The sequence below is a fragment of the Pezoporus flaviventris genome, unplaced genomic scaffold (genome assembly GCF_033815535.1).
Source record: "Pezoporus flaviventris isolate CSIRO_AGI_PZ_B2104156 unplaced genomic scaffold, CSIRO_AGI_Pfla_v1 ptg000010l, whole genome shotgun sequence".
Lineage (NCBI taxonomy): Eukaryota > Metazoa > Chordata > Aves > Psittaciformes > Psittacidae > Pezoporus > Pezoporus flaviventris.
In genome coordinates this window covers 2,847,830-2,873,791 of record NW_026892558.1, presented here as the reverse complement: position 1 = coordinate 2,873,791, position 25,962 = coordinate 2,847,830, and the positions used below count along the sequence as shown (strand labels likewise).

At 41.4% G+C, this 25,962-nt stretch overlaps 2 protein-coding genes across 2 annotated transcripts in view; one reads left to right on the top strand and one right to left on the bottom strand.

The window, feature by feature from the left end:
- Positions 1-21,847, top strand: part of ARK2N (arkadia (RNF111) N-terminal like PKA signaling regulator 2N) — a 195,673-nt gene extending 173,826 nt beyond the window's left edge. Inside the window, exon 6 of the mRNA XM_061450556.1 lies at positions 21,838-21,847. The gene's annotated coding sequence lies outside the window, so the exon portion shown is untranslated. The remainder of the gene's footprint in view (positions 1-21,837) is intronic.
- The window catches only part of LOC133267870 (proline-serine-threonine phosphatase-interacting protein 2-like), a 349,308-nt gene that overhangs the window by 236,539 nt on the left and 86,807 nt on the right, over positions 1-25,962 (bottom strand). The window contains exons 15-27 of the mRNA XM_061450555.1: positions 24,863-24,939; positions 23,826-24,022; positions 23,308-23,500; positions 22,314-22,474; positions 19,547-19,844; positions 18,828-18,982; positions 17,458-17,591; positions 16,445-16,593; positions 15,057-15,161; positions 14,227-14,355; positions 13,359-13,523; positions 9,146-9,327; positions 2,909-3,025 (exon numbers count right to left, since the gene is read on the bottom strand). Coding sequence (XP_061306539.1) covers positions 2,909-3,025; positions 9,146-9,327; positions 13,359-13,523; positions 14,227-14,355; positions 15,057-15,161; positions 16,445-16,593; positions 17,458-17,591; positions 18,828-18,982; positions 19,547-19,844; positions 22,314-22,474; positions 23,308-23,500; positions 23,826-24,022; positions 24,863-24,939 — 2,062 coding nt within the window. The remainder of the gene's footprint in view (positions 1-2,908; positions 3,026-9,145; positions 9,328-13,358; positions 13,524-14,226; positions 14,356-15,056; positions 15,162-16,444; positions 16,594-17,457; positions 17,592-18,827; positions 18,983-19,546; positions 19,845-22,313; positions 22,475-23,307; positions 23,501-23,825; positions 24,023-24,862; positions 24,940-25,962) is intronic.

Sequence of the window (25,962 nt, the reverse complement as noted above, 5' to 3'; positions counted from 1 at the left end):
CCCTCCAAGGGGTTTGTATGATCAAGCATCTTGACTCTGCAGCATAATCATCTTTTATATCCACACAGCCCAAATTTTCTGCTGTCAACGAAATGCCATTTCTCCTCCTCTCTGCTGCTCCCTGCAGTGCTGCTGTTTAACCCCAGACTTGCAATGTTTAAATCCGTAAAGCGTTTTGGACAATGATCAGTGCAAAATGGTGTCAAACAAGCTGGCACCACCTTGGATGATTTCAAATATTTCACTTTCAAGTGTTAACTTGGGCAGTCTAAGCAAAATACAACACCTACTGACTGGCCATGCCATTACTGCTGCCTCCTCATTTCTGCACTGTCTGACCACTTACCCTGTGTTATTTTACTGCATGCTGGGCTGATGAGCGGTGCTTATCTCCCCAACTACAGCCTGGGAAGAGAGGGCCTTCCAGACGATCCTTTAGTGCTGAAACTCTCTTATTCAAGTACAGATCCCACCTCAGTCACATCTCTCGCTGAAGCTTTTAACTGCTCCTAAACTTTCATAATGTTGGCTGTACATGCCATTGATATGAACACTGTTTGTTTGTTAATAGGGTATCTAGGGACTTGAGGGTCTGCACAGTGGGGCATAATGTGCAGTTATTGCAAGAGTTAATTGTATCATTATTGTTAATCACCATGTCGTTGCCACAGTCTTCACTGGGGTTTCCTTATTTGTGGTTGCATTAATATTTGAGTGACGTAAAGTGTGCTGCTTTATGTTACCCACAGTAACATCCTCTTGTAGCTCTGAACAGGATTTGTTTCATTACATTTTGAGTCTGGCCCAAAGCTAGAAGCAGGGTACAACAGTGTGCTAAAAATCAGGGCTTTGCCCTTCCCCAGGTTGTAACCAATGAAATACAATAATCAGATATAATTGGCATGCCAAGACAGAACTTTACTGGCATGCAACAATCCTCACTTCCAACCCAAGTGTTTTCAATTTAATTTCAAAAGTTACTGACCTCATTTTTCTTTTGCACTATTACAGATACATCTAGACCTATCTTAGCAGTCTAATCAGGTAGCACAGCTTTTAGAAGTGTTGGCAGCATATTGCTATGCTGTGGCAGATCATAATATCCTGCAGCCGATCAGTGGCATCATGCAGTGTTCTGCTTTCGTCTTTTCTTCCCGTACCATAATCAAAAGATCAGCAGACTTGTAAATCTCTCCATTTTTAAGTTGTTCATGGGTTTCCTTCCTTCTTCCACTTTCCCGGGGTTCTCATCGTCCTTTAAGTGGCTATAATGATGGCAGAGCCATACATCACGAAGACCCTTTCTGGACTAAAGGAAGAGCACCCAACATGGAGCTCTCGGGAGCCTCCCAAAGTGCTCAGCTAAGGGTAGGTGTAGAAAAAGGCTGCCCAGAAATCTCTTTTGTCTTGGTTTCCATACCTTCATGTATCTCCCTTCCCTAGCCTATGACCAATAACAATACCTCAAGGAAAAGTAATCTTGTTCATTAACTTAATGAAATTGTACAAAGCAAGGGTTAGTCAATACACAAATACAGGGTCTGACAGTAACAGACCGGCAAAAAGCTAATAATAATAAAGAATCAAAGAGTATTGGCTTGTGAAGAAGCTTGTATAGGAGGATACAGACTTGTGCATGATGAGGAGGGTTTTGGCAGACCTTTGATATGATCATGAGGAAAAAGAGTAAAAAGTATCCTGGAAATTTTGATGGAAGGAACAAGACAAGAAGTAGGTTCATTGTGACTGAACAAGGTGTGTTCACACCAAGACTAGATATTAAAATTTACTTCAGGAGGGGACAGACCTGAGCACTGAGGTGGAAATGGAAGCTGACATCCCTTTGAATAAGGGGAGAAAGGACAAGACAGAGGAGAGAGCCCTGGTGTTGCCAAACACAGCTACTGCTCCAATTCTGAACTGGTCCTGAAGAGGTGATATTCTTCTGAACTTCTCTACAGCCAGATTCATGCCTGTTTCTACAGCCAATATCTGAAAGTATAGCTGAGGAAGAGTTTCTTAGGTGGACAAGGTCAAGATGACCTATCTGGCTGCACTGCCTTAATCCTGTTGACATAATCAACCAAAAGTCCTAGCACCTAACTTGATGGTTTTTATAAGAGTGATTTTGAAACTTGCACTGACAAGCATTTTGCTTGTCTTAGTTGTACCAGCTCCCTGCACTTGTTCTTCCAGAATTATGGGGCTAATGAATTTATTTCTTGTCCATGTTTAGCAATGGTAACTTTTTGATTTTGAAATAGTACACTCACTTTCTTGCCTCTGATTGTTCATAACAAAACTACACATGAAAATATGAAGCTTTGATCTCTTCATCACCCAAACCATTATCTAAGACAGCCTTTAGGACTCAGAGATGTACAGCAACAGTGGTGCAGTGCAGCACAGGCACATTGTCTCAGGCCCCTACTTCTTCAGCTGCATTTGCACACCGATGGGTACAAACTCAAGAATCTCCCCTCTCAGTCCAGCAAGCAAGTCATGATACTATTGCCTCCAAACTCAGCAAGCAGATTGCTCCTTCACACACCAGATAAAGATTAGCAAAGACTTCCAAAAGGTTGAACCACATCACTGCTTTGCTCCCATCTACTGCCAGGATGAAATGACCCTACTCTAGTGAAAAGGTAGAATTAAAACAGCCTTTTTTTTTTTTAAGTAAAATAGTGACTGCAGAATCTTATAATCAACATTTGAAGACTAAAACACCGTAATACATGTTTGTTGTCCCCATATCCAAAGCTCTAGCAAGTTCATTAGTGTGCATTGTCCTTTAGGGAGTCATTTTTCACTGTTAATCATGCTTTGTGTACAGAAGATGCGCTTTGGGAAATGGAAGCAGCTGCTAATGGAAACATACTGCAGAGTGCTGGGATTTGCAGCCTACCTTTCCATTTGGCAACAGCCTCCGAATTGCAACACGGTCCAAATGCCATCCGGAGTTCACTCCTTCACCCTTGTGTCCTATGCGGATCTTTTCAATAATGTCACCAACATCCTCCAGCTTTTTCCATCCACACAAAAAAAAAAAAAAAGAGAGAAAGAGATATGTTGAAGAGCAGCATATATTTGAGATACTCCTTCTTTAGCTTATTTCCTATTTTTTGAGCCTTTATGAAGCTCTAGGGGAGCAAATACTAGAGTTGATGTCAGTTATGCCCTAACCTGAATTTTAGCTACAGGGTTTCCCTGAACTTCCGTTCCAAATATTGAGACAATCTTACCTTACACAAATTACCAACAGTATGAGATAGGTTTGGCTGCACAGCAGCAATCCTGCAGCTCAGGCTTCTCTGTATGAGTGGGAATGAAAGTAAATTGCAATACTGATGCTTTTAAGTTGTTATTTTATATCCTTTTTCTTTTTAAACACTCATATGCACTCTTAAAACACTGGAAGAAAAGCTTTGCAGTCAACATACAATATTAACAGCCTGGTATTTCGTATCATATCGCTCCTGTTCTGCCACAGAATCCCAATGTCATTCTGAACAGGTCAAGAGGGTCACCATCATATGAAGTGGATACTAGTTTTTTAATTCCTCATCTTATTACTTGAGTAATTTGTTACTAGTTCATTACTTTCAAGTCATCTCCCTTACAAAGGATTGAACAGGAAAAATTGTATTTTCTCTGAAGTAACAGCTTTTGGTTATTTCACTACAAGCTTTTTGTATAGCTGACCTTTAAATAAAATAAGGCTGGCTGCAAACCTTTTGTTCATAGGAGAAGCACACTGAGCTGTCTTTCTATCCATAGGGACTTGGAATCTTGTTTTCTTGAAAACATGAGAAAACTGAACATCTCACTTTGAACCACTGGAGACTAGTCCCTTCTTCGCTTCCCAGCTGATAGAATTGCCTCAAACTGAAGCAAAGACATCAATAATGAGTGCAGTAAGACTGACCACACTAGACAAGGAGTTTCACACTCAATACAAACTGGGTTTAACTTCATCAGCCCTGTCCTGACTTTGGATATCGTAAGATTCATTGCAAAATAATTAAAAGATCCAAACTTGTTTCTAAAACTCACACATGCACACAAATATGTATTAAGGGAAAATTATTTTCTCCTCTTTTGTTTTTCAAATACCATTCTTTCAATGAGGCTTTTAATCAATACATAGCAATCACATGATGATTGACCAATAGAGATCCATGTTAAGGAAGTGGTCTTTACTCTGCTGTAGGCATCTGCAGCAAATCATCACTTTGGAGCATAGCTGAGAAGAGTCGCTAACCTTTTTTGCCTCTTTTGCAAAATGCAAAATGGTAAAGGCAGTTAAAACACTAAAATAAATGCACTATTCTCAGTTTGTGTGTTCGGAAATCCCCGAATTGTTTTTAAGGTCTGTTGAACTCCAAATTATGGATCTACACAGGTAAGTGAAAGAAGAATATATTTTGCTTCATCCCGATCTCCTGAAGCAAGAGGAACTGGCAAAGACAGAATAAGGCCTGGGGACAGGTTAATATGGTGTTATAAATCTAGAGAACAAACGGCATTTCCACTCACTTCATCTGAGAAAAGTACTGATGTTTCAGGTTCTGCCCAGCCTAAAATAAATCTTATTGAATAAAGGAATAACAATAACACTCAGTTTAAGATTTATACCTATGGGTTAACGCAATCTCTATTATGAAAAACTGTGGAAACTCTACCAAATAAGCCTTTTTCTTTGTTTTTAAGGAATCACACTGGGGATTTATTTTATGATTCATGCCATATAACAACAGTGTGGGCTGGAAGAATTTTAACTTGTTTAAAAAGTTTAGTTTAAAATTTGCCTTCAATTACATAAACAAACCAAACTCAAAATACAGAGGTTTTAGGGTCTTCTATGAAGTCAGTGTTGGTGTTGCAGCCATGGATTGAGGGTAAGGGCATGAAGCAGTATGGGAAGTATAAGCCAAAGCAGGACTGTCTATAGTTTTGCCTCTTAAAAATTTTCAGTAATGAGTATACTATGAACGGAAATAACTGACTACTCTACATGTAAATGAGCTCACTCACTGATGTGCACTGGCTTACTATCTGCATAGAATTCTATAAGAATATGCAAGCAAAAGATCTTTGAGATTTAACCTTCTCCCCAGATTTATTTAATAAAACCCATAAGACTTAAAATAGAATTAAACATTTCAGAAATAGAATCCTTTCCTTTTCCCTGATGCCTAGTTCCTTAATTTGTGGTATCTATAAAAGTTTATGCATTTTTCTCCCTTAAGTGCTACAGTAGGAGTTTCTGCTTAAGATAAATTGGAACAGGCTGCCCAGGGAACTGGTGGAGTCACTGTCCCCGGAGGTATTTGAAAGACGTGTAGATGTGGTACTTAGGAACATGATTTACTGGTGGACTTGGCTATTTAGGTTAGTGACTGGATTCAATGACTTTAAAAGTGTTTTCCAACCTCAATAATTCTATGATTATTTATTAGTTCTGTAGACACTTCAGGAAATGCTTGATAAGATCTTTCAAAATGTTAGCCCTGGATATTCAAAAATCATGTTGACTGCAGCAAGGTAATGGTCTCTGCGTCTGAGGATACAGAGAAAAAGAGATGTTTAGTTTGCCATAGAGTTAGCATAAATGAACAGACCATCTACATCAAATGATGTACTATAAAAGTAGTGAGCACCATGGACTCTTCAACATGATATGCTGAAACAGGAATATGAAACGATGCAAAGGCAGCTAATTTCAGTGATACTGCAAGCACCTGGCTCCAGTTACTTTTCAAATATTGCAGACTGCAAGAGAAAGCAAATAGGCAACAAAATAAGGGTGTTAAGGAGAGGTACACATATTAGATCTGGTATGCATAATGACTGAAACCCTCTCTTTACTAAGTATGGTCTAGGAAATGGAAGATGTAAAGGCCTTCCTAAGTGGCTTTCAACTTTACCTGGAAGGGCAAGCCTTTGTGTCTATGCATTTGTACATCTCAGCTCCACGATAAAATTGCTCAAGCCTTTACAGGGTTTAACATGGAATTAAGTCATGATGACACTGCATATTGAGACCTTTGAATTACTACTAACTGAAGGTGTGTAAGAAAATATTTGATCCAGTTGCAGAACATAATTCTTCAAGAAAAGAGCTGAAAAGTTTTCTGCTAAAAGGGAAGTTCCCACTTCACTCCATTTTATCTTCTTAATCCCTTTAGAGCAACCTAAGATCAGAGAATCATGGAACAGTTAGGGTTGGAAAGGACCTTAAGACCATCTAGTTCCAACCCCCTGCCATAAGCAGGGACACCTTGCACTAAAACATGCTACCCAAGGCTTCATCCAACCTGGCCTTGAACACTGCAAGGGATGGACCTTTCACAGCTTCCCTGGGCAACCCATTTCAGTGCCCCTCACCATCAGTACAGTAAAAAACTTCCACCTTATAGCCAATCTAAACTTCCCCTGTTCACGTTTTAACCAGTTACCCCTTGTCCTATCACTACAGTCCCTAACGAATAGTCCCTCACCAACATCCCTATAGACCCCTTCAGATACTCTGAGGTCTCCACCCAGCCTTCTCTTCTCCAGGCTGAACAGCTCCAACTTTCTCAGCCTACCATCATACAAGAGTTGCTCCAGTCCCCTTATCATCCTCATAACCCTCCTCTGGACTTGTTCCAGCAGTTCCATGTCCTTTTTATGTTGAGGACACCAGAACTGTACACAATACTCCAAGTGAGGTCTCAGGAGAGCAGAGTGGAGGGGCAGGATCACCTCCTTTGACCTGCTGGTCACGCTCCTTTTGATGCAGCCCAGGATTACGGTTGGCTTTTCAGGCTGCAGGTGCACACTGCAGCCAGCTCACGTTAAGTTTCTTGTCGACCAACACCCCGAAGTCCTTCTCCGCAGGGCTGCTCTGAATCTCTTCTCTGCCCAACCTGTAGCTGTGCCTGGGATTGCTCCAACCCAGGTGTAGGACCGTGCACTTGGCATGGTTAAACGTCATAAGGTTGGCATCTGCCCACCTCACAAGCGTGTCGAGGTCCCTCTGGATGGCATTCCTTCCCTCCAGCGTATCAACTGAACCACACAGCTTGGTGTCATCAGCAAACTTGTTGAGGATGCACTCAATCCCCCTGTCCATGTCAGCGACGAAGATGTTGGACAAGACCGGTCCCAACACCGATCCCTGAGGGACACCACTCGTTACTGGTCTCCAGCTGGACATTGAACCATTGACCACAACTCTTTGTGTTGAGCCATCCAGCCAGTCTTTATGCACCGAGTGGTTCATCCATCAAATTGATGCCTCTCCAATTTAGAGACAAGGATGTCATGCGGGACAGTGTCGAACGCTTTACACAAGTCCAGGTAGATGACATCAACTGCTCCACCCCTGTCCATCAGTTCTGTAGCCCCATCACAGAAGGCCACCAAACTGGTCAGGCAGGATTTGCCCTTAGTGAAGCCCTGCTGGCTGTCACCAAGCACCTTGTTGTTTTTCACGTGCCTTAGCATGCCTTCCAGGAGAATCTGCTCCAAGATTTTGCCAGGCACAGAGGTGAGACTGACTGGTCTGTAATTCCCTGGGTCATCCCTTTTCCCCTTCTTGAAAATGGGGGTTATATTTCCCTTTTTCCAGTCATCGGGAACTTCACCTGACTGTCATGATTTTTCAAATATGATGGACAGTGGCTTCACAATTTTATTTGCCAGCTCCTTCAGGACCCATGGATGGATTTCAGCAGGTCCCATGGACTTGTGTAAATTCAGGTTCTTTAGATGATCTCAAACCAGATCCTCTCCTACAGTGGGCCTCAGGTCTTCATTCTCACAGTCACTGTGTCTGCCTTACAAGACTTGGGTGGTGTGGTCAGAGCATTTGACAGTGAAGACTGAGGCATACAAGTCATTCAGAACCTCAGCCTTCTCCAAATCCAGGGTAGCCAGTTCTCCTGATAGTTTCAAGAGGGGGCCTACATTGTCCCTAGTCTGTTTTTTATTCGCTACGTACCTATAGAATCCCTTCCTGTTATCCTTAACATCCTTAGCCAAGTTTAATTCTAACTGGGCCTTAGCTTTCCTAACCTGGTCCCTATCTTCCTGGACAACATCCCTGTACTCTTCCCAGGCCGACTGTCTTTGCTTCCACCTTTTATAAGCCTCTTTTTTCCTTTGAAGTTTCCTCAGCAACTCCTTATCCATCCAAGGAGGTCTCTTGGCCCTTCTGCTGTACTTTCTTCTAGTTGGGATGCAATACTCCTGAGCTTGTAGTAGGTGATCCTTGAATACCAACCAACAGTCTTAGGCCCCCCTGCCCTCTAGGGCTATATCCTATGGAATCTTCCTAAGCAGGTTCTTGAAGAGGCCAAAGTCTGCTTTCTTGAAGTCCAAGGCAGTGAGCTTGCTGCACGCTCTTCTCACTGTCCTGAGGATCTCAAATTCAACCATCTCATGATCACTGCATCCAAGGCTGCCCTGAAGTGTCACATTTCCAACCAGCCCTTCCCTGTTGGTGAGCACGAGGTCAAGCATGGCACCTCTCCTTGTCGGCTCCTCTATTACTTGCAGAGGGAAGTTGTTTTCCACATAATCGAGGAACCTCCTGGATTGCTTGTTCCAGGCCATACTGTCATTCCAACAGATATCAGGGTCATTGAAGTCCGCCATGAGAGCAGGGGCCTGTGAGCGTGAGGCTGTTCCTATCTGTCTATAGAGCACTTCATCCACAGATTCCTCTTGATCAGATGGTCTGCAACAGATCCCCACAGTAATGTCTCCCACAACTGTTCTCCCTTTAACCCTGACCCACAAACTCTCTGTTGACTGCTCACCTATCCCCAGACAGAGTTCCATACTCTCCAGCCTATCCCTAACATAAAGGGCAACTCATCCTCCCCGTCTGCCGGGCGTGTTTTTTCTAAAGAGCCTGTCACCTTCCATTCCAACACTCCAGTCATAGGAGCCATCCCACCATGTTTCTGTGATGCCTATTATATCATATCCCCATAGACATGCACACATCTCTAATTCCTCTTGTTTGTTCCCCATGCTACAGGCATTTGTATAGAGGCATCTGAGCTGAGCTCCAACTGAAGCCAGCTCATTGGCTGGAGCAGCTGTAATATATCTACACTGCTCCTATGAGAGCAAGCATCTTCAATCTTACCTCCACAATGAACTGATTGACCGAGTTCCTTTCAAAATACATTCTTTGCTCTCTCTTGTTGAGGCACAGGGATTTCTGCTGAGTGCAGATCCCATCACTTCCATAGAGAACAATGAAGACATCTGCATCCGTGCCAGCTCCAAAGATATCGCTGGTGTAGACCGTGATCTCATAAGGAACAACTGATTTTGGAAACGGCAAAAAGTTAAATAAACCATCAGAAGTTAGTAAGCAGCATTCAAATAACCCTAAAAAAAATAGTGAAGCAAGTCTGGATTATAAAATTCAATGGTTTTATAGGACAGGGTAGGAATCACACATGGCCATTTAATTACCAAGCTGGTCAGTACCATGACAATCATAGAATTATAGATTGGTTTGAATTGGAAGAGATCTTGAAGCTCATCCAGTTCCAACCCCCTACCATGGGCAGGGACACCTTCCACTAGACCAGGTTGCTCCAAGCCTCACCTTGGACACTTCCAGGAGTCAGAGGAACTCCCTTTAACCCTATAAGGCAAATTGACCTTGGTGCGTGTTTATTTACTGATATTTTGGGGTTAATCCCATGATCAGAAAGCAGTCAGTGTATTTATGCTTGCCGTATAAAGTTACTGAAATGAGACTTACTTCAACAGCTCAAGTCTTAAAGCAAAACATAAAGTCAGAATTTTTAGAGCAACTAGGCAGATAGATGAAGTTAAGCCAAGCAGAGCAGTACATAAATATTTGAGAAAGCCTTACTAGTAAAAATATCTATTATTTTAATTACTAAACAAGTGACAAAAATCAATCATAATTAAAAGAAGTAAAACGCTCTGTTGTCCACTCTGATCTAGTTTCCTTTGTATACTACCTTCTCTCTAACACCAAGGCAAACTACCAGGTCACCTGTGAATGCAGAACCATGAAGGTCAAGCCCCTAAATACTTCCTTATTCTGTTCCCTTGGTTTCTTCAGAATGTCCTGTGACCCCAAAATCTGATAAGTCCTTTTGCTGTTTCCTATCTTCATAGCTCCTCAGTCCTGAGTTGTGCTGGAACATAATTCAGACTTGCTCAGGAATAAGACTGCCCATGGAATAAGACTAGGGCTCTGTTCTGGCTCTGCTACAGGTTTGCTGACTATCCTGTTTCCAAAGTGAGATGGTGTTTACCTCACAGAGTAAGAAACCTGTGTTGAGGTGTCTGCACATCAGATAGCTGTGTACATCTGCAGATGTAATCACTAAAGTCAATGCAGTTTGAAGAAAGAGTCAGACAAATGCAGGCATCCTCCTTGGGGTTAGCTGAATCATTCTCCATATTCACCTTTTGTGAATGAAAAAACATTTATTGATGATAAAAGGAATTCAGACACTCCACTGCCATGAGGACATACAAATTCAGGTGTGCCATTTGGCAGACTGAATTGTATCCCACTCTCCTTTAAATCCTTTCTGTGATCTATTGATGAAAGATGGTGCTTGAGCACCACTGATTTATCGCAGGGAGTTCTCCTGCCACAAGCAGACACAGTCCCTGTAGTCCACCTTGCTGTTCTTAAGCACAGCCAGTGCTATCACCAGGATCCATGCCTGGCCATCCCTCTTTCATACACAGCCCACCCAGTGTTCCACCATTTCCCACCCTCACTACTATCTTCTCAGCTGCTTGTCTTCTGCATCCTCCTACACTGCAGCGACTTCTGCTACATTACAGATTCAGCATCTCTGTTAGGGTAGAGAGAAGGTTTCTGGCACTGTAACTGTTACTGTTGGAGTAACTCTAATTGTGTGTATCAGAGACTAATCATTCATTAAAAACCCAGGCTCTCTAAATACAGCTCTCGGAATAACATAGATGAAGTTTCCTTCTACAGAGTCAGCCTGGAGATACTTAATGTTCTTTTCTGTCCAACCCAAAGAAATTCCCTCTGCTGTGCTACAAGTAAAATAGAATAGTTTCTCCAGTATGTAAGAGAGGGAAAAAAAAAATAATCCTGGAGATCAAAAATCACATTCTATGCATTATGAATTAAAAATGATCTCTGTTGAAGTTCATGGTGCTTGCTCTTGTTGCTTGAATATTAATGTCGGCTTAGAACTGAATCAGCAAAGTGGCACTGTAACAAGGTCACCAGCAGCACAACTTTCAGCTGTCAGACGCCCGTTTCATTTACATGGCACTTTTAAAATTGTATCCCCACAGGGATGATTTTAATTGGGCTGACAATGACATGTTTTTATCGTTTGTTCAGCGTGAAACAATTCTGGCACAAGTCACCATAAAACACATCAAACTGGTTTAGTTAGTTCTGGCAAGCTGAAATCCCAGGATTAATAGTTAGGAAACCAGAAGGCAGTAAATAGCACAGTGGGAATGGTTTAAATGGTGAAAGAACCAAATCTGACACCAAATCTAGTGCAAGCTTTTCACCAGAGAAGCCTATTTTCAAAGGCTGAATGTGGACTGCTGACAAAAATCAGGTTTACACAAACTATGTACTTAAAGACATGGTATGCCGGAAACCCTTACATCATTGTAATATACAAGGACATTAAGAAATTATATAGTGAACATCTGCAAACAAATATTAATGGGGATAACATGGGAAAACCTGATGAGAAACACATATAATGTCTCTGTGTTATACTCGTTCTCTTGAACTTACTCACTGTATCTATCTACCAATTTATTTTTTCAGACACAAAGACTAAATGTCTTCCAGTTGACTGACAAAAGTGAGGAAGGGAGCAGGGAGTATCTGTTCTTCTGCTCCAGACAGTTTAGACAAAGAAGGCAAGACACGAGATATAAAAAAATTAGCTTGGCCAAAGCACACAAGAGTCACAAAAAGAAGACTTTTGCAGATCCTCAGAGAAGAAAGATAATTTGTAGTGATTGTAGTGACAGGACAAGGGGTGATGGGTTCAAACTTAAACAGGCGAAGTTCAGGTTAGATATAATGAAGAAGTTCGTTACTGTGAAGGGGGTGAGACACTGGAATGGGTTGCCCAAGGAAGCTGTGAATGCTCCATCCCTGGCAGTGTTCAATGACAGATTGGACAGAGTCTTGGGCAACATGGTCTACTGTGAGATGTCCCTGCCCACAGCAGGGATTGGAACTAGATGATCTTAAGGTACTTTCCAACATAAGCCATTCTACGATTCTATGATTTTAGCATAGAGACTGCAGGGTATGAGTATTCGGACACTGAAGTGTTGGTCAGCCAGTGTCAAGGAAACCTTCAACATGAACCTAGGGAGCACCTCTCCAGGGCATGGGGATGGAAATCAACTCACAGGTTCCAGACCTCCTCCTGCATCACTGTGGCATTCAACATAATAAATGAAAAAGGCAGTTTTGATAGCCCCCTGAGGGTGGGCTGGGAAATATTTGTTAACAACTTGAAATGAAACAGATCAAGGAGGGACAAATCAAACAGCCATGGTGCTGTGAGTTCCCTGTGCACAGTCAAGGATGCACATGGGAAAAAGGAAAGAGAGGGCTACAAAATAAGCAAAATAATGTTTTCAGTCATTTATTCAAGAAAGCCATATTATCTGATTCTCAATATTCTGGAGACAGGAAAAGAATTTGCCTGAATAGAAGAATTTGAGATATCATAGCAGACTTCAAAATTAGAAGCTTATTACTCATAAAGAGCTGAGTTTACCCCAAACATTAGTTTAGAGGGAAGTGAAGAATAAGGAAAAACTGGAGAACACTGAAAGCAGCAGACTGGTGCAATACAATCAGAAAAGCACAACACTGAAGAAACTGTGGAAGAGTCTTCCAACAACAGAGATATGTGCAGTGCCAAAGGCACCGAGGGAACCAAGGCTTGGAAGCAGGACCAAAGTGTCCGCTTTGTCAACAACAGAAACAGCAATACTAAAATGGAGCAAGATCAAAGGGAAATCGGAGACAAAGAAGACAGCTTGGAATGGGCTGAGGACTTGGAGGTGACAGGGCAAGTGGGAGGAAGCAGACAATCATGCAAAGCCACATGGGTTCTCATGAATCTCTAATTTGGTAAATACAGAAAATGCTGGTCCAGGGCACCCTGATGAACCTTTTTGTAATAATCAGAATAGTTGGCATGTGATGCATTTACAAATTTTTCAAAGCCAGTTCAAGGGACAGGCCAAAAGAATAAAACTGCATGAGCTAGTGAGATTTTATCTTCTGTAACGATGGGTGTATCCTGGGGAATTGTCATTCTGCTCACATGGGATATACTCTGTTGTCTGCAGTTCTGCAGGAAAGATAATTCTTTCAACGGCTCCATCATCCTCTGATTTATCCAACCAACGGCCACAAGGGAACTTGAGGCACTGTCCCAGTGATGGGGCATCAAGCTCCACCCACTCCAGAAACCAGCCAGTGGAATTACCTGTGGTTGGAGAGATAACAGTGAATAATCCACAAAGCCTTTACAGACAACAGCAAATGAAGTGCTGAATTCCAGACTTTTGAGAAAGAATTCTACCTCTCTGTTGCAGATGGAAAAATAGAATGGATACCATAGAGATCATTGCAAGCAATTGTCCAGGTTTGAGCTAATGTGCTTTACATTTCTATATGTGTCAAGTTAAAGATGTGCATGTGAAAGTGCTAATAACTACAACCCTTGGATTAATTTGCTTTTGTAATCAGACAGGGAGTTATCAACAAACATGTCCCTTGATGCCCCATAGGGAAGGAACCCATGCATCCTTCCAATCCTTCCCCTGTTTGCAGTAGAGACACAGCCATATCTAAATAGCAGTCAAGACCCGATGATCGAAACAACAAAAATGTTCGTAAATAAATGAGACAAGCCTATAGATGTGACAAAAAAAATACACCAAGGTTTGTTGATGTATGAGAAATCTCTCTAAAGATGCAGCTGCAAAACTAGAGAGCCTTTTGCAGGGAGGTTGCAAAGCTACCAGCAAGTTGCCACCACTGTGCTATAGTAGCAGAAACAGCCAAAGAGACACCAAGGATCTGTCATTAAAAGCTAAATTAGGTTTGGGGTCTTGGAGGCAGGTAATTTTACACAGCAATGTGCCTAACACACTAGAAATACTGCATTACAAAGCAGATTATCTTACCTTTATTGTCATGGCCTATCTTGATTTTTTTCAGGTCTCCAATGTCCACAGACTCTACTGTAAACTCATCTACCTTCCCACGCTCAAATTTGTTCTTGTTACTCTTTGAGGCCTTTAGGCTGACTATCCCTGTTGCGGTGAGGCAAAAGGACATTGTTCAGCATGTGAAACAAATCCTTTGGGAATGTCAACAGTGGCATGAGGGAAGTGGCTAAAATGTAAAAAATGGCTTTTCATCACAAGATCTGAGCTTTGTCCCTTCCCCCAAACCCAAACCTGCATCAACCAGCAAAATACACAGAATTCCTTTCTTGAGTGGTCCCCTGGCAGAATCACAGGGATGATGCCAGTGTGCTATGTTCACAGCTAAAGAAATCAGTCCTGCCCATCAGTCTCATAGACATCTGAGTTGCTGCACAAACAGCTTGGCTGTTTCCAAGAGGATTTGTTCATCAGCTGATTAAATATTTTTGAGCTACTCAAAAGGCAGAGGAGAACTGGATTTCAGGAGCATGCTGATTCATCTCTGAGGAAAGCAAATCATTCACTGCATTCAGTACTTGGTAATGTAGTCCCAGTCAACTGTGTTGTTTCTGTAATTGAAATTAAAGCCTTTACATCAGCTGCTGGTGCAAATCAGCATCGCAAAGTTCAGCAGTGATTTATAGCAGCTGGTGGTATGCTCCCACTTATCACGATATATGCGGGGACAGCAAGAACAAGGAATTGTGTTAAACAGGAGTGAAGAATGGGTATTGAGGGAACCATGACCTGCCTTTTCAGGTGTCCAGCAGTGAGGTGCTATCCTTTTCCATTATGTGAAGCCATACCTGTATCATCTTTACTTCCATAGAGTGTGATGAAGACATTGGCATCTGTCCCAGCATTCTTCTTGTCCCCGGTTTTCACTTTCACAGTGTATGTTGTTGATTTAGCTGTCAGATAAAATACCTTGATTAAAGGGTGTGAAGTCTGAGAAGAAACTAACTCCACTTTTCATTGCATATATGTGTTTGGTTTGGGTTTTATTTTGATTGTAATCTCTAATTCTCATTGTATGCTGTGGTAGCTCCTGGGGTGAGCTGGGATATTTGGTTGCAGACTCAGTGTACTGCTCCAGCCATTCAGTACATTGTCTGCATATCTATAGATAAGAAATGTGCTCAAGCCTTCCCATTTGCTTCCTGGGAATCTGTAAAGCTCTTCAAATCTACCTCTGCCTATAATGCTATTTCATTTAAAAAACCCAACACATTACCCTCCTTATTCTAATAGCACCAAATAATATATATGTGCATATAGCACATACCACAAAGTATGTGCAGGTTGACGTATGCAGTTCATATTCATGAACACACCCTTTATCACAGCATCCTTAGGGAGATTTCTATCACACCATCATCTAGCAGGCATTTTAAACTCATGAAAATAGTGAAAAAGTCTATTATAGTCATCACTGCACTGCAAAAACCTACTCAAGATTTCCAAATGGTCACCTTTCTTCCACAGTTAGACATATGTTTCCAAGATGCTGCTCAGCCAGAAGGTCCTCCTGAACCAAAGGGATACCCAATTTCTGAAAATCTGTTGGCTATAGAATTTGTGGAAATTATTTTTGTATTTGAAAGCATATGAGGGGTGAGTTTAGGACTTTTCACTGGCAGTGAAGAAACAGAAGTGCTGGGCACTCAGCACCTTTCAGTATAAGATGCAAGAGTGTGTCATTGCTCTGTGGTTACTGTGCAAAATTACATACAAGAGAGACAAAGTTATTTTGGAAGACAATGGACACAAGCAGCAGGATGGAAAGTAAGACATATATAGGTCCCTTCTCTTTCTCTGGTCATGTTTGCTCTCTGCTTGGTTTGAAGCGTTCAACGACCCCAGTCCACGATGTGAAAGGACTAGGATTCGTGCCGCAGATATTAGCAACGAGTGTGCATTTCACTTAAGAGATGATGACTGAATGTGTTATACATCTTCCCAGCTTTTTCACTTTGGGTCCAATCATGCAGGATGATTAAATCACCTAAAAATGAGGAATGTCCATCCTCACTGGCTAACATGCATTTCACACTTCATTAACACCTGAAAATTTCATGTTCTGGGCAGAATTACGCACAGCCCAGTGCATGTTAACTGCTAATGCCCTCAGCAGTGCTAATAACTTGGTTTCTTTTCAACCCCACAATGGAAGAAATACAAGGCTAACATAAACCTTTCTGTTCCAGGCCCAGCGTTGCAAGAGACTGGCCTTCATTTTCCGAATCTTTCTTTACAAATGCTTCATCCACTGGGACCAGCTCCCTGACAATCTGACCGTCATCTTCCTCAACTGCTAACCACCGCTGGCATGGGAAATAATACCTACAAGAATGACAGCAGCACCCAGCACTTACACAGTACTTCACAGGCTTTAATAACATACACAAGCAGAGATCAGAGGCTACTTTAAAACAAAAAGCAAAAATACTTGAAGCTGAACAATACATCTGTTTGAGCTCTGTATCATTTGTGGGAGTATTTGTGCCTGTAAATAGGTTAGGGAGCACTTACTGTAAAGTGATGTTTCTGAGCTGTCAACCTCATACAAATGATTTCTTTTGGTTTTCACTCCCAGAAAAAGTTAAATAACTCAGGGGAACCTCCAGTCTCTCAGGCATTTTACACTTAGGAAGAACGGACCTATTTTGAGGTCCTTACAAGCAGTCCCATCCACCAGACCACTGCACAGCTATTAAGCATGTGACTTCAAGCATCTTCCAGATAAAAGGCAAGCCTGTATTTCAGGTTTCTTACAGCCCAGGCTTTGCTTACCCAGTTGTCTGTGAAAATCATGGAAGTTTGCTTAGACTGCAGCTTGCGTTTGGCCCAGATCTTCACATTAAGTACAAAAGACAAACAAAATGTGAGGTCAGGAACTTCCAGAGTGGAGCATTGAAAGGAAACATGACTGCAGGCTCTGCAAGGAGGGAGAGTGCCTCACAGGGGAAACAGAGAAAAGTTGAGTTTTTTTTCAAAACACTGCTGGATCCCAAACTGCAGAGATGCTCGGGCAGCAAAACCGCCCACAGAGGTGCTGCAGCACAACCATCACAAGGCTTCCTGTGAGATGACGAGGAACTACAGTGATACCCTCCTGTATCTCCTGCACCTTCCCATGGTTCTGTGGGATCCTGAGAATGTGCCCCTGTTTCTGACCATACAAAAAGGGTGCAACAGGCTGCTCACGTGGTGCTGTCCTTGAGGTCAACAATCTCTACTCTCTCCAGGAACCAGCTTGGACTGTTTCCCGCGTTATCGTGGCGGATACGCAGCTTCTTCAGCTCACCCAGGTCAATGGCTTTGATGGTGAACACATCCACCTGCACAGGAGGCAAGAGGCAAATGACAGATTTCCCAGAAAGGGGGAAAAAAAGGCAGGAAATGGGCAAGGGTTATCTTTTTCCCTATTAAAACAACAGGTATTTCTACACCTACTTTTCGTGGATGTAGTAAGATAATTACAGAGTTGAGCTCTCCCATTAACACTCATTCTTGGCTTCTACAAGGCAGTTAAATTGAGTTGCACAACCTTCACTCCTTTCTTTACCTCAGTTTCAGCTTCCTCTATGTTTAACTCATTTGCTCTAAATTTCATCCCTTTGAGGTTTAGTATTTTCTCTCAGATTGAATCTGGAACTGGACACAAAAGTATTGACTACATTGAAACTCTCCTGTGCACCTCCATGTGTTTTATTTCAAACCACAGAATTTCTTCCTATTTTTACTACAACCAAGAGGTTCATTTATTACCTGTATTAGTGTGACAGGATGGCCTTTGTTATCATAACACTTTAAGCATCTTAATGTGATTAACTTGCTGGTGGACTTTGGGTTTCTATTTCCAAGAGCACAGAATGTTATATTTGCAGCTTGGAGCTATTCCCACTGAATGAAAAACCATGTGCAGGTTGCAGTTTCACCAGTGCCAAGTTTATAAATCACAGCAAATGCTTATTTAACAGCCTTAGGCTCTTTTTTTGTGATTGCAAGTTTTCCACAGCTGCTTATTGTTTCTGTAATTTTTTGTTATTCAGAATTATTCCTTAAGCAATACCTGGCTATAATACTAGCTTGTTAATTGTTCATGAACATTTTTATGGCAAGTATTTAACCTACAAGAGATATTGTTCAATTGGACTGGATTATAATGCGATTACAGCACATAGTGTAATATTGTTTTTATTCCCTGAGTAGCTGAGTAGAACATTTAGAATCATATTTGTAATCTGAATTTTGACATATTTGAGCTCCCTCACAAATATTCTCCAACATTAATTTAGAGTTTGTAGTTTTCAAACATTATTACCAGAATGCTCACAGGAAGCAGATGCAAAAGGTAGCTTCAATATAGAATTGGTGCTCAGCTTATTATTCAAATGGATTTACCCTGAAAAATGTTTAGAAGCACTTTGTTTTAAATAATATATCTAAGAATTAAAACTCATCTGAGCTGTAAGCTGAAAGAAGAAGCCACGCCTTGCAAAGAATAAAGGCCAGCATAACTGACAGCTCTGCCAGCCTCCTGCTTCCTTGAATGAGTTGAGTTTATGCATTACCTGTCCCTTTTCAAACTTGTTGAGATTATTCGACCTTTTCAGCTGGCGCTCACCCGTGTCTCCTCTTCCTATGCCATAGATGCTCAAGAAGACATTAGCATCCGTCCCAGCCCCCCACACACTCCCAGTGAGAACACGGACTTCATACGTATTTTCTGTAAGAAAAATTGCAAGAGCAGATCAGGAGAAGACCAGAAATAGCCATATTTCATCAGATCCATGGCTTTGATGCAGCCCCAGAATGCCAGCACAAGTCAGCTTTAATGAAGATTTTGTCTGGAGCTTGTTTGCCTCTATCTTCAAACATGAACAGCTCTATCTTTCTTCAGCCCTTGTCACTAAACATGTGAATACTTAGAGTTTGCCAAAGTCCCATCCAAAGTGGTAACTTGTGTGATTCAAGACCGGAGAGAAGCCCTGAAGAATTCTACAGATATCTGTAGAGATCTGTATCTACAGACATTCTACAGAATGGGAGTATCTTTAGGATACTCCCACCCATTTCTGGCTGTCTCCTCCCACTTTCCCCTAGTTTAACCACTGTACTCTTCCTGCCAGAGCTGATTAATCAAACCACAGTGTAAGCTACACTGCAGACCTGGGGCAATGGTGTTGCGGCAGGGCCATAAATGGTCCTGCAAAGCACCACAGCGTGATTATCTGTATCTCCATGCAACTGCTGTATCCACATACACACAAACATTCCTTCTGACATTTACCCTCCAGGGCAGATTCTCCATCAGGCACCAGCTCCACCACAAGCTCCTTATCTCCTTCATCTTTAGCCAACCAGCGGTGTGCCACAAATGTATAGACATCCATTACTTCTTCCTCCTTGGTCTCCTCTTCTTCCTCCTCCTCGGACTTCTTCTTTTTCTTCTTCTTTTCATCAGAGTCCTTTATCCTTTTGGCAAGCCGCTTCAGCGTGACGCTCTCCAGGAACCAGCCATCCCCAATGCCTTTCCCATCATGGCCTATCCGAATCTTATATATCTTGCCAACATCTGCAGCCTCTCTCTGTCACCAAGGGAAAGTCAGCATCCAGGAGGATATAAGACATCTTAACTTTATAAAGTGCATTCTTAAAAATGAGGAGCATCACCTCTAGCACCCAAAACATCTAAGCAAGTATAGGATCAACTTTTTATGCAAGCTTACCTTTTCTTTTTCCTTCCTGTTTTATTCTTTCACACTTTCCATTACCAAATCTCATCTTCTGAATAGACTGAGCTGAATATATTCAGAACAACCACGGCTAGGATAGGAGCTGAATGCATATTTACTGAGCTCCCTACTTTGCCATTGCTCTCCTCACCAGTATTGTCTATATGTTGTCTATATGAATAGGCTAGAATATCATATTAGGTTTTTTACAGATTCTCAATCCCTGAGGTAGTTTTTAAATTAATAATATGTTACATTTAATACTTTGCACAAGACAAGAACCAAGCAAGAAGCAATGATGGTAAAGCAAACAGGCAGTAAACTTGGACTCATATAACCTGTTCTCTGACATGGACCATCCTTCTCATCCGGAAAATTAGAAAAGTACTTTCTCAGTTCACTACTGTGCAGAGAGGATACAATTACTAGTGATTACAATGCATCAGTGGCAGACGGCTGTGTCAGTAAGGAGGTTTCCATCTCTCCAGTCAATACTCTCCAGCAGATAGGAAACCTTGTTCATTTAGATTATTTGTCCAGATTACTACCTAATGAAGTTGGATAGGAAGTTTTACTCCATGAAATCCTTCAACAACCAATGGCTTGTTTCTGGTGATTGCTTATGCTGCTAGGCAGTGTTCATGTTATAAAACTTGCAAGCATTTGCTTCAGGCTGAATTCTGGCAACTTCGCATATAAGGTTTCAGTTCAGAAGCAATTTTTCTACAGCAGATTAAACCAAAATCAATTGCACACAAGATGCTTATCAGAAAACTAAAACTGATCCAGCTGTCCTTGCATAAAAAATGTGTCTTTTCTTACATTGCTTTACCCTTGGATTTGCTATAATCATTTTGCTTGCCCTGTCTTGTAACTGATGTCATTTCCTATTAGCATGTCGCTCACAGAGTCTTATTATTACCCATATCTTTCTGTAAATATTCATATAATGAAAGAGATAGAGAATCTTTATATTAATGCCTCAGAGCTTCTGCCTTGTGTGCTTATTAAAAAAATAACAACCAACCCCACACTGAAAATGGGCAGAACTTTGAAGTCCAGCAATAACCATCTGAGAATATAAGCATGGCTATGTAAGCAGAACACTGTACATATGGCTTTACGATAACTCTGATATGGGCTAATAGCTCTTACTCATAAATTTTGAAAGCTTATTTCTTTTAGAATCGGAGAAGCCTAATCTTAAAATTATAGACAGTCTTAAAAAAGCAAGCATTTATAAGGTGCTAGTCATCTTACATCCCAAAGAACTCATTAAAATTGGATAAACAGTACTAACTCCATTCTATAAAAGCATGAAACTGAGGCAGGAGAATTGAACTGATCTCAAAAACACACATTTCAGAACTGTGGTAAAGTTGTGGATAAAGGCACCTTCATTTGGTCAGTGATACTAGAAAGAATACCCCAGTCTTCCATGATCAGCTCCAAGTAGGTGCTTAACTGTGATAAGCTGGATCCCACCTCTGTGGGACTGCAAATTCACAAGGAGACCAAGGTATCGCCATTCTGAGCCTTGCGCTGTGAGCACATATGACAGGTGTGCCTTAATGCCTACTTCCATCTGTACTTTGTGCTTTACTGTCTCCTGAGGTTGCTTCAATACAAGGACATGGCTATGACATGCTCTGACAGCACATCCGGTCCTTGCTCTGAAACCTCATCCACAGAAGAAGATCATGCCATTACCTAAATACTGGCCGGACGGGTATCTGAAGGAGTGTGCTATACGCCCTAAGCTCCATCCCAGTGCAGTGTACCCTGGAATGATGCTACAGGCAGTAAAATCCATGGGGCACTCACATATTCTCAGAAATTACAGCAGCAAACCTCTGCAGGGTTGGCCTGACAACATGTACCTATGGTTAACAGCATATGTGACCAGAGGCAAGGCCAGGATATCTTATATTCTGTATGGGGTTTCTTTTTCCCCAACTAGAAAAAGAAAAGGGACAGTAACATGTGGTCAGGCCCAAATAGAAGGTTAAGGTCTTTTGAGGTCTAACATGAGTACCTACTTTTGAAAGTAAAGGTAAACAAATGCTGCTCTTAGACTGTATTCTTCCATGCTATTTTTGTTACCAGTCCCTCAGAAAATGAAAGTCGCTCCTCAAAACACAGAACTTCCCAAAGAAACACAAAACCTCCCCAAAATACGGATAAAGGTCAGCAGATACCAACAGCAATTTTGTTAAAAAGTCTACTGTTCGTATGATTGGGCCAATTATTGTGTTGATGTTTCAGGTTTGGTTGGTCATTTCTTTACGCTCATAGAAGCGGCAATGACTGCCTTCATCATACCTTGAAGATATCTGTGGCTCCCCGCTCAAAGTTGTTCGATCTGTTTTCTAAGGTGATCAGTTCAGTTTTGCCAGTCTCGCCATAAATCTGCATGAAGACTTTGGCATTGGTGCCTGCAGCCCGCACGTCTCCAGTAACTACAGACACCTCGTAGTTTATCACTACTCCAAAAATAAAGCCATTAAATTAGCAGAGAAGCTCAAATAACAACAGTCCCTAGGGCTCAGGTTCAAAATTAAATTACCTTGTCTTAACAAATGACCATGTAGCCGACCACTTCCTCTTATCTAAACCAAAAGTGAGATAACACAGCTCTTTCCTGAAGGGCTAGCTTAACAGTTTTCCTTTAACAAGTATTAAGCCAGTGTCAGAGTGGTGCAAAATAGAGCCTTAAAAGGAAATCTAATTCCAGTTTTAACTGTGACGTGGATAAATGACCTCCTTAATATTATACAAGGGAGGGAATTACACAGAGCAGAGGAAAACCACAGCATCCTTTCTCAAGATCCCAAGGCAAATTTAACCATATCCTTAAAAGAAAATGTATCTGCTGATGAAACTCAAATATGCAGTAGGGATTTGGTCCTTATTTGTCAAACAGCTCCTCTCTTCCAGGCAATGGAGTAATACAGGCAGGATGGGATGTAAGCTGGTGAAGCACTGGGACTGGAAGGCAGTAAATGTGAATAAAGCAGAACCTGCTGATATTGCAATGAAGCACAGTGCCTTGTGCTCTGTTTTGCTGCTCAGGAAATAAATCTTTCGTACGATCTCGGGAAACAGAAATTAAAACCTCAGTAATGTTTTTCAGCTGTTTTAGAAAACAAAACATGAGGAGAATAATTTACTTTTCTTACAAACATAAGCTCTTTGGGACAGCTCTTTTTGGTTTTGGTGTCTAACACAGCGGAGTCTTGTACCTTAAGAATGCTAGTGATACAAATTTAGTGCTAGCTATAAAACAGCATGCATTTCTTAATGTGTCTTCTCTTACATTTCTCAATAGGCAAAATCTCACTTGGGTAGACCTCCACTTCCACTCTGCCATCAGCCTCATCTTTGTCAAGCCATCGGTTGCAGGGGAACATGTATTGCCTTCCCTGGACTGGAACCATGATCTGGACACTGGCCAAGAACCAGCCACACCGAAGACCCACATTATCATGTCCAATCAGTATTCTGTTGATCTTTGAAAAAAACAAACAAAAACCAAAAGGGCAGGAAAAAAGCCCAACAGAATGCACTTAAAATATATAAAAAAAATGTATCCTTGGCACCTTGTTCTTCCACTATGTACATGTACATGATTTATATATGTATTTCACTATAAACTTACAAAACTCTTCACATGCCCATATGCACGTCAGAGTGCCAGTGTAACAGTCTGTAGAAAATCTATTTCTCCACATCCAGTGTAAAAGTCAGAAACTTCATATTCAGTCCTGAGTGTTACATTGATTGGGAATTCAGACACTTGCATGAAGTGCAGAGCCACCTACAATTAATTCTTACCTTCCCAATGTCCATCGTATCTATAGTAAACTCATCCACTCGACCACGTTCAAAATAATTGCCTAGATCGTTATCAGAGACTAAGAGAGTCTCTTTGCTGGAGTCTGCTTTTTCACCGTAGAGTTTGATGAAAACTCTGGAGTCTGAGCTGGCACCAGGGACATCTCCTGTCTTCACGCTGATGTGATAACTGACATCTAGAGAGATCAATTTACAGAACACAGACACACAAGTGGCATTTCCAGTGCTCAGCCAGGCAATCAGCTTCAAAGAGATACAGGGAAGAAGGGCTCCAGCTAGAGATATAGAAAGGAGTTTTTTCCTCTGTTCATGTATCCAGCATCTTAGGGCCACACTGGGTAAGATGTCACACCTTAGAGTTATTCAGCAAAACATAAGAGATCCAACACTAATAAGCAGAAAATGTTCTGTATGCCTCTCTCTCACTGTTAGATGATTAATAATCCGTAAAAATGGCTTGGGCAAGTGAAGTGATTTAACTTTTTTTTTTTTTAATTTACAATTTAATTCAATAACTTTGATTGTTTTTCCTAAAACAGAACATAAAGTATCTCAGCCTGAGCTCTGTAAGTGCGATTTTCTAAAGAAAATTGTACTATTTGAGCCCTGGTTCTTCAGAAAAGGACAATTTAATCTTTTGGTGATTTTCTTCAGGGAACACAGTGTTGTTCAATGAAATTTACTCTACTAAAGCAATGGTGATTCAAGATCCTTCAGAGAAACCTGAACAAGAAAGCAGTTTTTAAACAAATTATAACATTAAAAATCAAAGATTTTTTTCTACACTTATGTTGCAATTTTCTCTTTTTTCCAAATTAATCTCATTTGTAAACTAGGGTTAAGGGTCAAAGGCATTTTCTTCTGAGCAACCCACTTCCGCTTCTTGCATAACAATGCCAAAAAACACCCAGTAGTTCTACTGTGAATCGACATAGATTACGAAGTAGAATAAAGGAAACAAATACATACATATGCAGGTCAAACTCAGACCTTGTCTTTTTCAAAGCTAAACTCACTTTTCAGCATTGATGACTCCCCAGCAGGTACTAGTTCTCTGACAATCTGACCGTCATCCTCGTTTTTGTCAAGCCATCTGGTTTGCAAACAGAAGTAAGTTATCTTTGAATAATTAGGACCTATTATACCTTTCAAAACCTAGGCTGGCTCTACACATAGTAAAAATCCACATTGTAAAAGTCCACACCACAGTCACAAAGGTGCTCTTTATCTCTGTTAAATTCACAGAAGCTTGACCAGACTCTACAGCAGTCACCCTTTAAACCTCCATTTTCCAAAAGTAGAGATCATAAGAGCCCTGCTCACAGTACATGAGCATCTGCTGTGATGTCCATCTGTCTGGAAAGCACACGCTTCACAGCCACAAGTTATTCCTGTAAATGGGCAGGCTCAGCATCTTGAAAGCTTTGACCTTCATTGACCAGAAATACTTGCAGCCTTTATTACAGCCACCGTTATTACAACCTTTATATCATCTAAGTTACTTAACCCCCACTTTTCTTCTTATGTTTGCTTACTCTGGTTTATCATCAGTTTTCCCTTCCTTACAGGTCAGTATATCACACTCTTTTCTCCACGAGGAAGTGGACAAATTACGTTGACCCAGTTTCAGAAATGGGTTGTAGAGGCAGCTGGCACCAGCAAAAGAAAGAATTTTGTTTGCTTCTCAACCTTTATCTAGTGACGCAAGTAGACTAATTAAGAAGAAAATCAAGAAGAATAAGGGGAAAAAAAAGTGAAAGGAAAATGTAGGGAAACCAATTGCTAATCTTGTAACCTTAACAGCTGCTCCTTCAGCCTCAGGGATGAGTGAATTACAGCCCAACCGCATCATATACCATACAACCAGCATTGTATGACTATGGCAAAGACCCTGGCAGAGGTTTCTCACCTTCCACTTCAAACCCAGACTGCTCAGGGTATTCCTGTAAGCATCTGCTTAGGGTCAGGTTTCCCACAGCAGCACACTGGGGCCATTTCAGTCCCCCAGACATCACATGAGAGCAAGCAGTTCCCAAAAAGCCCATTCTTCCCAGGTACACAGCTTTTTGCAGCAGCTTTTTTGCAGTTAAAAATACTGCTTAAAACCAGTATGGGT